Source organism: Manacus vitellinus, unplaced genomic scaffold (genome assembly GCF_001715985.3).
Source record: "Manacus vitellinus isolate BGI_N305 unplaced genomic scaffold, ASM171598v3 scaffold_14_pilon, whole genome shotgun sequence".
NCBI lineage: Eukaryota > Metazoa > Chordata > Aves > Passeriformes > Pipridae > Manacus > Manacus vitellinus.
Window position 1 is genome coordinate 12,497,286 of NW_021939063.1, and position 14,158 is coordinate 12,511,443.

The 14,158-nt window shown below is 48.2% G+C and overlaps 1 protein-coding gene across 2 annotated transcripts in view; it reads right to left on the minus strand.

Annotated features, from left to right (window-relative positions):
• Positions 1 to 14,152, minus strand: part of FLNB (filamin B) — a 71,674-nt gene extending 57,522 nt beyond the window's left edge. For both annotated transcript variants that reach the window (XM_018068485.3, XM_018068484.2), the window contains exon 1: positions 13,985 to 14,152. In XM_018068485.3, coding sequence (XP_017923974.2) covers positions 13,985 to 14,093 — 109 coding nt within the window. In that variant the 5' untranslated portion in view covers positions 14,094 to 14,152. The remainder of the gene's footprint in view (positions 1 to 13,984) is intronic.
• Positions 14,153 to 14,158: the final 6 nt, after the last annotated feature.

The following is a 14,158-nucleotide window of genomic DNA, read 5'->3' on the forward strand; positions in this document are numbered from 1 at the left end:
TGATAAAAACAACTGTAGAGTCAGAATTCGACAAGTAACACAACAAAGCAATGAATTGTCTCTGAAGTGTGAGAGTGCTGTAACCATCTCAGCAGGATTAAGGTAATCCTAAATCTCACAGGTTATTTCAGGTCTCACCAAGGTCAAAAACCTGTCTAGTTCTTGCAAAGGCCTCCCAGGAGCTGGCAAAGGCATTAGGTGACAAGCCATTGGCACTTTGCTGTATCTCACCTTACTGAAGGAAGGTTACCAAGCTTTGGTGCAGAGGACAAAGGGAAGGTCCACCCTCAGCCACCAGAGTACACTGGAGATGAAAAAGTTGCAAAAGATACAGCTGGGGGGGGAAAAAAAAAAAAGATGCCTCTGTGAGACCAAAGAAGCAACGAATAATCCAGAGGTTTCCAGACGCAGAGTGACCCCTGTGTTGCTAACAGTGTGTTTACTCACACTGGGAGTAGGTCAAGATAGTTATATGAAACAGCATGTAAAATCCTGCTCAGATAAACGAGCCCATTCAGATAGGGCTGTCTAACATCTTCTGTGCAACAGACACCAGGCACAAAAGCTGCAATGGATGGACTTTCTGAAGCCAAAACCAACACATTAGAAATTATCAGAAGTGATTACTGTTTGGGGAAATCCTTGGCCACAACAGACACTAAGATTCAGTTTTTCCATTTGAAACCAGAATTGCGGTAGTGACTGTGATTCACTGTGCACAGGGCTGTTCAAAGGAAATCCCCATTCATGCAGCCCTGCACAGCTCAACCCATCTCCACATTGCAGCACCAAAGCACAGGACTGGAGCACACTTTGTGGTCTGGGGTTGGTAACACATCAGAAAGCACCCTGCCAACTACTTTAGCTATGCAAAAGATTTGTGGTTTGTCTCAGTTTTGATAGTCTCTGATTCTGAGCACCTAACAGCACTGCTCTATGCAGTCTTGTTCTGAAGCATATAAACCCAGGTACAACGTTACAGGTGCTCTGAAGCCCTCTGCAGCTTAATGACAGTTATTCCAGAACATATCAGCAGGTCAGCTATCTCAGTCCAACCACTTCCCTGAGAAGCAACAGGAAAAGTAATTAAATGCTAACCTGCTGTGCTGGGTTCGGCTGGGATAGAGTTAATTTTCTTCACAGTAGCTGGTATGGGGATGTGTTTGGGATTTGTGCTGAAAACCGTGTTGATAACACAGGGATGTTTTCGTTACTGCTGAGCAGCACTTACACAGAGTCAAGGCATTTTCTGCCTCTTACCCCAACAGTAAGTTGGCTGGGGGTGCACAAGAAGTTGGGAAGGGAGAGCAGACCCCCACTGACACCAGAGATATCCCATACCACATGGAGTCACACTCAGCACAAAGCCAGAAGAAGGAAGGGGCGGATGTTTGGAGTGATGTTGCCTGTCTTCCCCAGTAACCATTACATGTGATGGAGCCTGGCTTTCTTGGGAATGGCTGAACACCTGCCTGCCCATGGGAAGTGGTGAATGAATGCCTTGTTTTGCTTTGCTTATTAAACTGTCTTCATCTCAACCCACGAGTTTTCTCACTTCTACTCTTTCAATTCTCTCCCCCATCCTACCAGAGGGGCGTGAGTGGCGGCACAGGGCAGAGCTGCTGGCTGGGTTTAAACCACGACAAGCTGCCATACCCCCACTGCAGATAGGAACAGCCGCTTTGGAGACACCCCTCCAACATCTGAACCATTTCACCAGTTCATTTTGACATTCAGACATAGCACACCCTCCTAACACAAACACGCAGCACCAGAAGCAGCCCTGCACTCACTAACACCAGCCATCATCCTGCCTCCCAGCTCCAGCCACTGCCACAGCATTGCCACGTGAGGGCCCATCAGGAGGGGGTGACACATCTGCACATCCAGGCTGCTTTCTGCAGCCACACATCAAGTGAGGATGCTCAGGACACAGTCACTACAAGCACACCCATGGGCCAGGAAAGCACTGCTACTTTTCTCTGACCACTATGAAGATGTCTTAATGTTTCTGTGTGTAAGCCAGATAGATTTAACCCTTTGTGAGCTTTCACACACAGACACCTATTCTTCCCTCCACAGAAAACCATGACCATCCCTGTGAAAGAAGGGAGGTTGTTTTCTTCCTAGAATGTAACTTCTTAAATAAAAAAATATTCAGTGTTGTGCAGCCGCTTCTTGAAGGAGGAAGCTTTCCCCTCTTTCTGGGGAAACAGTGAAGTTGTTTGAACACATTTTTGTATACTTATGCAAACCAGCAGTAAACACACTTCCATCTGCAGATCACACAAGGCTGGCCCCTGCACGGTGGCGATTTCAGCCCTGTGTGTTTAACATCCCACACACGACAGCCCTGTGTTTATACAGTTTCAGCTACAAGCCGTTAACATAAGGAATAGACGCTTGGCTTGAGGCCCAGGTAATTCATCCAACGGTGGCAGCCACTATCAGACAGACCTCTTTTGAGAGGAGCTTTCATGAGCGGGAGAGTGGTGGTGAATCTGCAGAGGCACAGTCTGCACGGGTGGTCTCTAAGCACCTTAAAGAGGACCATATGGGATTAATGGTACAGCTTGAGCACACATTAGCCCCAGCTGTGCAATGTGAGTTCATGAGACCATGTACCCCCTCCTCCCACTCAGTCACTGCACAGCAAAGCTTTGCTTCCAATGTGGGGCTTTTGCATCGCCCTGAGTAGTCCAGCAGACCCCCTCGTCTCACCCCAGCTGCCATGGGCTGGCTGGCCCCAGCCCCCAGAGCTACCCTCCTGCCCCGTAGGTCCTGTGCCATGCAAGGGCTCTGTTCAGTGGCCATCCTCCCCCTCTCCCCCCCACAGGTTGCTCTTAGCAAGAGGCAGAAGCAGCTCCGCTCATTTGACACCATCAGCCTAATCCAACTTTGTTGGGAGCTGCTCAGCCGTAACAGGCTCTGGATGCTAATAGCATTTCCAAACCAGCCAGCACTCGGAGGGATACCACCTTTCCTCTCCAGAGGCTGGACTTCAAATCTTCCAACTAAAGGCTTCACACGAGTCTTTCCAAACTTCACAAGCTTGCAGCTCTCCCTAGTCTTCAGGGACAGCACTCCACCACACATATGCTGACCAAGCAGGGTGCAGGCAATTACCCAAATCCTCACCAGCTGCAAGATCTCATTTTTAATCTGCAGTCTCACATTGTTCACATTTGCAAGCCTATTGTATTTCACATTTTTAACACAGCATACAAAAATAAAGCACTCGCTCTAGGGGCAATTTTTCTAGAGTCGGAATAGTTGCAGCAACATCACAAGCTATGCTGCTCTGCCTGATCTCCCATACCTCTTCCAGTTGCCTACCAGGTTTGGTACAGCATTAGGCCACCTCATTTGTTAGCAATTCCTCCATTCTGCAGTGAAAAAATGTTTAGTAGCATGCTATTACCTATACCCAGACAGAACAAGAGCCCCATAGCTGTTTATCTTGCTCCTAGATGAATACTGGGCTGCTTCTTTCAGCTTCTACATTTGAGCTTGAATATTCTTGCTGTCCAGGTAATGCTTCAGGAGCCTGAGTTACTTTTCTTACAGGCAGAGTAAGAAATATTGTGCAGCTTGTTAAAGCCTATGTTTAAGTAATAAAGCTGGTTAACTAAAATATTTGAGCTTCCTCTACCTTAGGCAGTGCTTTCAACCAATAGCTGCAGCACTTTGTGTGAAGCAGTTCATTTTTTCTCTTTGCAATTAAAACTTGTCAAAGGGACATAGTTTTCTTATTTATCTCTATCAGAAGAAGTATTTCTTCATTCTTAAATATTAAACTCCGAGCTAGGCTACAAAACCACAGCAAAATTTGAAGTGGATTTGTTGAAGTAGGGATTTATGCCACTAACTTCAAGGGGCTTCCCTAGTTGAGTCCAATGTTGCTCAGCAGAGCTTACCATCTAGGACCCGCCAGACATTTCCACTGTTTCCAGGGCCTGAACTAGCAGCTCCTCACTGAAGTCTGCTGCTCATGCTGCTTTCACACCAAACCACCTCCATGAGATGACCCTCACAGAGCAGCTCCAAACTGTTTCCTTCCAGAAATCAGGACACAGGGATATACTCAGGTGAGGATCCTGACGGCAATGCAGTTAATTCTCTGGGACAAGGGTATTGCAATACCCTTGTCCAGGATTCCACATGCTCCTATCCCTATAACTGCAGATGTCTGCAAGTCATTAGCATGCTCAGCAATGCTGGCTGAGCAGCCACGGATCATCTGGTGTGACAGCACCAAGGGCAGTGCTGAGCCGCCCCGCTGTACAGTGGCTGTGAGCTGAATGCAATCAGGGCTTCTTCACTCATGGTTTTGGGGAGAGCCTGAACCACTGGAAGACTATCTCAAGCTCTTCTAACTTTTTTGGATGCACAAAATATAAGTGGCTACCTGGGAGTGCCTGCTTCTGCATGGCCCTGGGGAGCCCCGGGGTACACCGCAGCTCAGGGCCACGGGGATCTGCAGGCACTCCTGGGTAGCCTGACTTCGTGGCCTCTCAAGTGGACATCTCACTTGGTCTTTGGTGACTTGATGGAGCTGGCAATCCTCACTCTTGCTCAGCACTCAGGTGATGCCAGGGAAGTACTATTATTATAGGAGCTGGTTTATCAACATGCGGCCAAGCTTTGCCAGCCAGGGTCTTCTCCAACAGCAGCTGCACTGGGTGGTCACAAGTCACCTTCCTCCCTTTGGCCACCCATGTTTGATGTAGCTGCTCAGTTGTCCAGCATATATGCTGCATCCTCTGTTAAGAGCAACAAACTCACTTCAGCCAGCACAAGGACAGCACAGGGCTACATGATCACAAAGCATTGAGAGCATTAAGATGGCATGACTATAGAGAATCCCGTGGTCCCAGTTTAAAAGCCTACATGCCCTGACGTATGACAGCCGCAGCGTCCAGCGCTGCTGAGCCTGGGCTGGGGCACTGGAAGTCACTGCCCTTTCAAGTATCCCCACGAATTTTCCTGGCAGTCACCAGCCTAGTGTTTCTACTTCTTCACAGCATTTTTACCACATGCCTAAAAGAGTTACCGAAAGAAATAATCCCCAGAGACTACTAAAGCTGTTTCTATTTGACTTTTAATTAGACCATTGATCTTGCTCCAGCGGTTACATGAGCTATCGGATATTTGCATGCAGCCACACTGTTAATCAACAGCCGGAACAAAGCTGAAACAACACGATTAGCATCCCCAGTCTTCCCACAGCCTGTATGTTAAGTTTGCTCAGACACCAATTCTTCCCCCGCAAGGGAATTTGATAACAAGCCATGTCTGAGCAAGCGACAACTGCTCAGAGCACCACCGCAACTGGAGTGACACCAGCAAGCAGTAGCTCTGCAGGAGCACCCAGGTGCTGGAGCAGGCTCACAGGTGTCTGGGCTTCAGATTATTTGGGAGACTGACAAGCAGAATTACTTACAGTCTTGCAGAGAAAAGGAAACCCTGCAGAAATTCACTGTCTAGTTGTGATGGTGAGGTAACACTTGGTATCTTGCACCATCAAAACGACAGTTATCCACCAATTTTGTTTAGCAAGCCAGCGTTTCCTGTTCTGTAGCAAGGATCAAGAGCAGACAGATTAATCCAAGATTTGTGTCTCGCACTATGACAGATACAAGGTGTATTTGTTATACTGCCAGTTCCCAGCAAGAAAAATGCAAAGACAATTGCAGGATCCTGCACACACCCCTCAGCTCAGGCTCTTCACTTCTGCAGTTCAAGACCAGGGTAGTCTGCTCCTATCACTCACCTTATAACAAGGGGAGGATCTGCAAAAAGGTAAAGTTCACCTCAAGATGTATCTGTCAGAGTTTTAGCACTGAGACCTAAACCAAGACCTGGCTTGCCAGTATTTGCCTATGGAAAGTCCACTAAAACTGCTGCACCTACTACTGCAAGGTTGTTGTGAGAAAAGGGAATGCAAAACAGTTAATTACACCAATTAAAGGAAGCATAGATAGAGCATGTTAGTATCTAGCCAAGGGGAACAGTATTTCCTCTTCTGTGTTTGAATAACCTTCAGATGCACATATCATGAGTGTTTGCTCAGCACAGCTCTGTATGCCCTGCCTTCTACTGCAGGGTTCCAGAGCAGACTTTCAAAGCTGTGTACACAACACAGCTCACCAGTTGCCACCTACAGCTGATTTTGGGCCCACCAACCACGAGAGTGCCCTTTCATATAGGCTGAGAAATACAGACACATACATTGTCGCCTCCCAAGAGCAACCACAGACTAATCAAAAACAGTAGGCAGTCACAAGCATACAGGGTAGCCCAACATTGCCGTAGGCTGCAAGCCATGGAGGAGCAGCCACCAGCATCCTACTCCCAGGTCAGGCTCAGGCAGCCCCCAGGTCCAGATGTGCTCACAGCACCCATGCAAAACAGAGGAGTTGGCATTTCAGAGCAGCTTTTAACAGCTCAGCTCAGAGCTCATTGCACAGGTTTCAGCACAGAGAGCTGAAACCCCAGATTTCAGCACAAAAAGCGGATGGAAGCACACTGGCCATGGGCTAGCAGGAAGGGTGGCTCCACTGCTTTCAGCTGCTGCTCTGCAGCAGAGTGGCCGTGCAGAGGGATGTGGTCAGTGTCACAAGTGCCTGCACCCCACCCAGGCAAGCAGGAGGCAGCAAGAGCCACCCTGGCAGCATGGGGAGAGCAGAGGGCAGTTGACAGCCTCTGCCTGGCTGCTCAGCACAGCACCCACACCATGCCAGCACCACCCGCAGCAATGAGCGTGGGCGACACTGGGACGTGCTGCTGAGACAGCCCTTGCCCAATTTGTCCCTCTCAGCAGGCAGCCTGGGTGTCAGCATGGCAGCCTGTGCCCACCTCACCCCCAGAGGACCCATCGTTTGGGAGCTGTGCTGCCACGCAGCCTGGCCAGCTCATGCTGCAGTAATTCAATGCACTGACAAATAAATGCGTCATGATTTATGGCATGGCCTGAAGCAAGGGAGAAGGAGCCACAGCCCATGATGTCATTGCAGCCCACAGTGATTTTTGTGCTGTTACTGGGTAACATTGGCAGGAGAGTTCATGCAACCTGCTGCTGCTGCTAGATGAAAACAGCTTGTCCCTTTGCAAGAAAGGCCCCAGCCTGGATGACCAAAGCTCTGCCACTACCAACTTACCAGCCTGATCAGTAAAACTTGCTATATTTCAGTGACCCAGAGAAATTAACTCTGAAGGTAACTGCTGAATTTATGTTTTATAAAGTTAGAGACTGCCTTCTGTATTTACTGATTCCTTCCCATTAGATTAGTTGTCTACTTCTACAGGTTGTAAGGAAGGAGGATCATCACCTCTGACTCAGGGGAAGCATCTCACTAGCAACCAGACAGTGCAGCTGTATGTGTGGCCACTCTTTTCAGACAGTTTAAAGAGACATGGCTTCTTTCAAGGGCAGTATCAGCAGGAGGTCCAAGCAACCCCAACCCATCACACCAGGGGACACAGGATTCAGCTGCTCCACCCTCTGCCCACCCTCAGGCAGCCCAGGGCAGTGTCTGCTGGGTTACTCAGCACAAGGGAGGATGTGTCAGGCAACCCTTGCTTCCCCAGGAACTTGAGCAAAGCTTTGTTTGGCTGCTGTTTGAAGTGGCCTAGCTTGTTCTCACTAACACAAAAAATCCGGTTTATTCTTGCAGTGGTTGTATTACCGTTGCCATGTACCACCACAGTAGGAACTAGACATTGCATACATCTCACTACAGATGTTAGACTTAACTGCTTACAGCAGAATGGTGCTTACACAAGGAATTGCAATCCGTTAGCTGAAACTCACCACAGCAGATACAATCCTCACTATGATGTACCAGATACTATGTAGACACCTTCAAAACTCAAAGTTAGTTGCAGGAGGGACAGAAAGCCAAACTAACAGATTAGCGAACACATCAGAGTCCAGAGAACCATCTGGTTAAGATACAACATACACTTACTGCAAAGCTTTTGAGTACAGGACTAGGATTTATCTCCTAATGATGACCTTGAAGAAAGTCCTCCCTATTAGATTACAGAGCACTGGTTCCTCCTCAGGAGGAACACAAACAGGTAGATTGCAAGCTACAAAAACTTTTGCCTTGTGGGGAAAAAAATCAGCACCAAGTCCCCAGAAGCAAGGCCTGGGGGAAAAACCTCATTAGAGCTTCATTGCATTAATCCAAATCAACAGGCAGAGCTCGCTTAGCCCATTGCACAGAACCTCGAATCTCAGCTGACAACTCTGAACCTGAGGTCAAGTTCCTAGGGAAAGCAAGGGTAGCTCCACTCACCCCACTCGGTGGGTGGTTTCAAGAGGGTGGGTGAGTATCCACCTCTACCACACACACATACATCTACAGCAATCAAGAACAGATACAGAAGCAGATAGCACAAGTTTCACAGTATTTTCATGAAAACTGCTATGCTTATTTCCCCAAACGCTACCACTATTTGCATTAATTCAACCTGCAACAAAACAAAGCAGCGCCATACCTTGAAGGCTGTAGCAGACTGCTCAGATCTCCTTATAAGGGTGGGCAGTGTCTTCCCCTAGCCTAGCCTTTTCTACATATATTTTGTTTGGATTCTTCCCCTAACAGTTAACATTCAGCTACACAGCATTTCCTTCCTCCATAAGAGACACACTTGGTCTGATATCTGATTCTGTTTTTCTTGCCACATCCAAGCAGACTGCAGCTACCAATCCTCACATACTTCCACCCACAGGCACCTACAAGTTTCTCTACAGAAAGCCTGGCTGCCTCACCAACAGCCAGAGTCAGGCTTAATACTCTGTAAGCAAGAGCTACTGTGACAGGCTCCTCGGGTACACTGTACCAAGCCCTAATAGAGCCAAACCCCAGGTCACTGAGCTCTGCATCTCTTTTACTGCAATGACTTACAGGCCAGGTGCCACATTCATGAGCTGAGTATCATGCCAGGCAGTAAAGGAACACAGATCCAACTGATGTTGGCAGCTGGGACCTGGTGTCACAGCACAGCAGAGGTTTGTTCACACCAGCATTACCTGCAACACACTCTCACTCTGGTGAGCTTGTATGCATTAGTGGTCTAAACTCGGCAAACCCTTGTTCAGGGCCCAAACTAGCTGCACATCAAAGTCTGTTTCTGAGGGGCAGAGAGAAAACAGAATTCCTCTGCAGCCTGGGGGATTCAGAGACCATTGTTTTACTTCCCATTGCTTGAAGCAGACACAGAACAATGCTGGCAACATAGCAGCACGGCCACACACAGGGCTAACCACCTTCTTAGATTCCAGTTGCAGGCTAGAAAAGAGTTATCGTAACCCATTTAGATTTAAACATCCCCATGTAAGTCAATACAGGACATGGCATTAGAATATGGAGCAGTTAAGACTTCAGTCCTTCTTGAATAGCTGGCATAGCTTTCAGTGCCTTAAATAAAAAGCTGTTTAGCACATTAGTCTAACTGGTCCCAAGTAATTTTACTGAAGTTTGATCACTTTACAAGTTTCCGCTCATATGTAAAAGAATGCAAGAACAGTCTGTGTAAGCTACCTTAAAGTTTCCTGTAACTTGGAACTAATACTTCAGCCAAAGGCATTTTTTCATTAGACCAGCAGTCTAGCTGAAACAGAAGGTCCTGAGGAGACCAAGCACCCTCTGAAGCTGAAGCCCTCTCCAGTCTCCAGCAGTGATGTCCACTGCCAGTCTTGTCAAAATTTTTGACTCTCATCAAAAATTATTTTCAAGGGGAAGGATTAAGTGTCACATTTCCAAGAAGCACAAATCTGCTTCCAAGATACACTGGATATTTTCCAGAAAACAGCCTCCAGGGAAGTCACAGATAAGTGGCAGACAAAATGCAAGTGTATTTTGACTACCTCCTTATGATGTGTTAATAGAACATGGAGTGAGACAGAAGGGCTCCTAAATGTACACAGGCTGAAAACACCTTTTTTTTTTTTTTTTTCAGTTTTCAAGGACCTAGTTCTAGATGTTACAGGACAACACATTCACCAAGTTTTAGGAGACACTAGTTTTCCTCTAGAAATGTAAAGTTTGTTTTATCATCCTTTAGTGTATCAACAATCTAGGAAAGAAAGTTGGTTTTCAATCATTTTCCTAAAATGAGATTTCCATAAGGTACTCAGACTCACAGGTCAAGATACTTTCACCTCTAGTGCATGCTGGAGGTCTGCACTATAGACCACAGTGAGTGCATCAAGTACTTGGTCATTAACCAAAACCCCGCCCCGCACACAGGTTAGGCTTGGTCAGAGACAGCCCTTCCAGAAATACTCCTGCAGCTGAGACATGCCAAGACCACCAAAGTATCCAGGAGGCAAGTACCAACAGACCACGATTATAACCCCATCATCTCCTCATCCATCGCCTTCCTGGCATAGCTCAACTCCCTGCAGGCACTGCTGTGGCACTCAGGACCACCACAAAGACAAACCTGAAAACAAACCACACAGCTGTAGCCAAGGCCAGTACCAGCTCCTAGTGCCAAGGCAGCAGACCTGCCACTGCCCATCCACTTACTTGCATCACCACTTGACATCCTGCTGTTGCAAGGCAAGCCAGATCAGCTCACTTACCTGGTGAATGTGTAATCTAGCAGAGAAACCACATTTTTCAGTTTGATGAGTCTGATTCTGGCAGTCCAAGACTGCAGTTTTATCGAACAAGCCAGCTTGGCATCCATCCCACCTATGCCAGTGACACGAGGCTGCTGGGCGAGCAGTAGCCAAGAGAACACTGTCAACAGGCACTGAGCAGCATCAGAGTACACTCCTAGGATGTGCTGGCTGCAAGCTTGTGGGTAACTTGGCAGGTCACAGCCCAAAACCTCTTGCTAGGCTTCAGACACCCAACTCCTCTGTTTCTAAGCTAAATCAGTTGACTCCTACTGCCAGTTATCAGGATTTCTAGGGACAAGCTCAGTGCCAAATAAGCTTCACCCCCCTCCCTTCTCTGCTAAGCAATCTGTAGAGTCGATCAGCCCCTTCAGCCAAGAGCAAAGCCCTTGTGCTCCACATTCCTGGCATCCTACTCTCAGTGCCTGTCATGCCACATGCCACTCAGCACCCAGGAATCTGCAATTATCTCAGTCTAGCAGACAAGGAAAAAAGCTAGACTTAACATTTGTTAGCACTTCAGCAGCACAGCAGCCACCTCATGTGGAGCAGAAGGTTCCATGAAGTCACCTGCCCCCCAGGAGCAACTCTTTCAGAGTGTTCAGTCCCATCCTCGCTGGATGGCACAAAGCACCCATGTCCTTCATGGCCTTTTTTACAGTAGGTCACACATGCACTCAAACTTGCACTGAAGGAACTTCATGCCTAGAAAAAAAGGTTCCTGAAACTACCAAAAGACTCTAAGCAGACACTAAACAAGGGGTAACAAGAGCAGGAGAGGTTGGGCTGCTAATGTGCATCCAGAAAGGGTTGTGGTCAAACACTGTAAATTAAACCCAGTTCTCTGTGTATAAGCAGACTTATTTTAAATGGACAAACACTGAACGCCAAAAGCTTGCTACTGAAAAGGTTCAGTGTGGTTGTAGTATAGCAGCAGTAGCTGAGCCATAATACATGGGTTCCAAAATGTTCCTGGAAGTTAAATAATAACTGGAACAGGCACTGCATCCACTTAGCAGAGGTCTGATGGCATTATTAATGCCAGAAATCCAGCAGGCGCAGCTGTCAGGTTTTCCCTGTTGATTTGGCCCAGAGCTGGCCCTAAACACCAACATGGTCATAAAAGTTCTCCACCTAAAGCCTTTACTGGTTTCTTTTTTTCACTTTAGCTCCAGGACCTGCAATGGTCCTGGTTTTGTTCAGCAATACAAAAGAGACTAAACAATAGAAACAAAAAGAAAGTCCCAAGTTCTTCAGAACCTGCAGGGAGAATCACAGCAGGAACAGGTAGTGATCCCAGCAGATGTTGTGCCTGCAGGAAAGATGCTGAGAGCTTCAGCCCTTCAACCCAACGGACCACTGCAAGGCTCACTTGGAATATCATTTTGGAAAGGACATTCAGGATGTTTTTTCAGGACTGGCTCAGTTTACCCAGGACGGACTGCACAGTAGAGCTCCTGTGCTACCTCCTGGCTCCAGCACGGGTAGCAGAGCATGGATAGGCTGTATATCCCTTCATGCAGAGGCTGGGACATGGCAAAGGTGCTACTAGTCATAGTCATTCCATTCTGCCAAAGTTTCAAGTTTTCTCAGGGTTTGTTTAGGTTTTTGGGTTTTTTTGGTTTTTTTTAATAGCCAACACAATGCAAGTAAGCTGCAAAACAATTAGATGTGTCTTAAATGATTACAGCCACCCTGCAGTGCAGCCTAATCCTGTAAGGGAGCTGTGCTGCTGCAGCAGTGTTTCTAGAAAGGAAGTCACTGGAAGCCAGACCTGGCTGGAGTAACCTTGATCTCTCAAAACCGCAGCCGTCGGGAAGTCCCACAGACAAATAGGAAGGCAGTTGGAGCAGCAACATTCTTCTAGAGTAAACAGTATAATAAGAAAGGAGCGCTGGCCTGGTGTTTGTGTTGTGGCTGTAAGAAGCCAGTCCAGCAGCTGCCACAGAAAGGTGAGATCCGATGTTAGCAAAAGCTCAGCCCAGGAGTCAGCAGCTGCAACTCGAACCCCATGGTGTGAGAAGGGAATTCATCTCTAAGTAAATAATTAGCACCAACTCCATTCCCAGCTGCAAGTACGTTCACTGTTCTGCCCCGGGAGGATAATCAGCCACTCGGGACACAAACAGTACTCACTTCTACTTGTCCAAAGCTGCTTTTACACATTAGTAGAGTACCCAGCTACTCCACCTAGCCACGGGTTTCCAGAGGGGGGTAAGTCTCCTCCAAACTGCAGAAGTTTCTATTTTCTTGTTATTATTGCTGAATCCTTTGAAGGGAAACAGCTTTCACCTTGGCCAAGAGTTTTAGACAACTGAGGAGAGCTGCACTCACTGAAATTCAGCTGTGCAATTCATCGAGGCCAGAGTCATCAGGAGGTAGTAGTTAGAATTATCTGGCAAAGAGCTAGAAAAGACAGTCACATTCCTTCCCAGAGATCTCTCAGGCATTCAAATTACTGCTTTGCAGACTACGTTGTGGCCACACCTGAGCTATTCCCAAAACGGTCACCGCATGCATTCCTGAGGGATCTGAAATCTGACGTGCATGCCAGCAGCTTTCATTTCCTGTACAAGCCACCAGTTATCTACCAGTATGGCACGGACGGGCAAATCTCATGCCAGCCAGGGTGGCGGTACCTCAGAGCACCCACTGCCTAGGGTCAGCAGGGTTCCTTGTACATTTCCTACCCTAACCTACCGCAGCAGAAAGATTGAGGAGAAAGTGCAATCCTGTTCAAAAGCTGCAACTGCGCTTAGGCAAGCATCAATGCTAATCTGAACACTGGCATCATCTACTGGGCTGCGGTGAGTAAGAAAAGTCTCCTCACTCTCCTGTACTACCTACGGCAGCAGCTATCTCCGCACAGCTGTGAGAGCCTGGCTCCAGCACTCTGCCAGAGCCCAGGTACGCCCGGCTAAGGCAGGCATCGCCCCAGTCCCACCTCCTGCCGGGCTGCTGGAGGGGTCAGTGCCTGGGGAAACGGGATACACAAGGAAAGAACGTGTTCTAGCACTGGCTTTCTTCAGGAAAGACCAGAAAGCAAAGCCTCACCTATGAAGTAGTGACCAAGAGAGACGCTGATGAGCACAGGAGCGCATTGCCAGCTCCGGCAGCCGGGCTGTGCAGTCCCACGGCACACACAGCACTGCCAGCCCCGACAGTCGGGCTGTGGGGCAGCCTCACGGCAAACACAGCTCTTTAAGGACAGAAGCTGCAGCAACCCCTCAGCTTCCGAGCCCCCACCACCCTGAGCCCGTCACGGCTCCCCAGGCAAAGGTCCGGCGCAGGAAAAAAACACAATAAAATGAGAAAACAACGAAAGCCGCCCGCCGGAGACGCACTCACCGATGGAGACCAGCTTGATGCTCTCCCGCTCCAGGAACTCGAGGGCCACCGAGACGTTCTCCAGCTGCATCTGGCGGAAGGTGGGCCGCTGGTGGTACTTGCGGTACATGCGCTTCTGGCTGAGCACCTCCAGCAGCGCGATCAGCCGCAGCCCGTCGCTCAGGTCATGCTGCA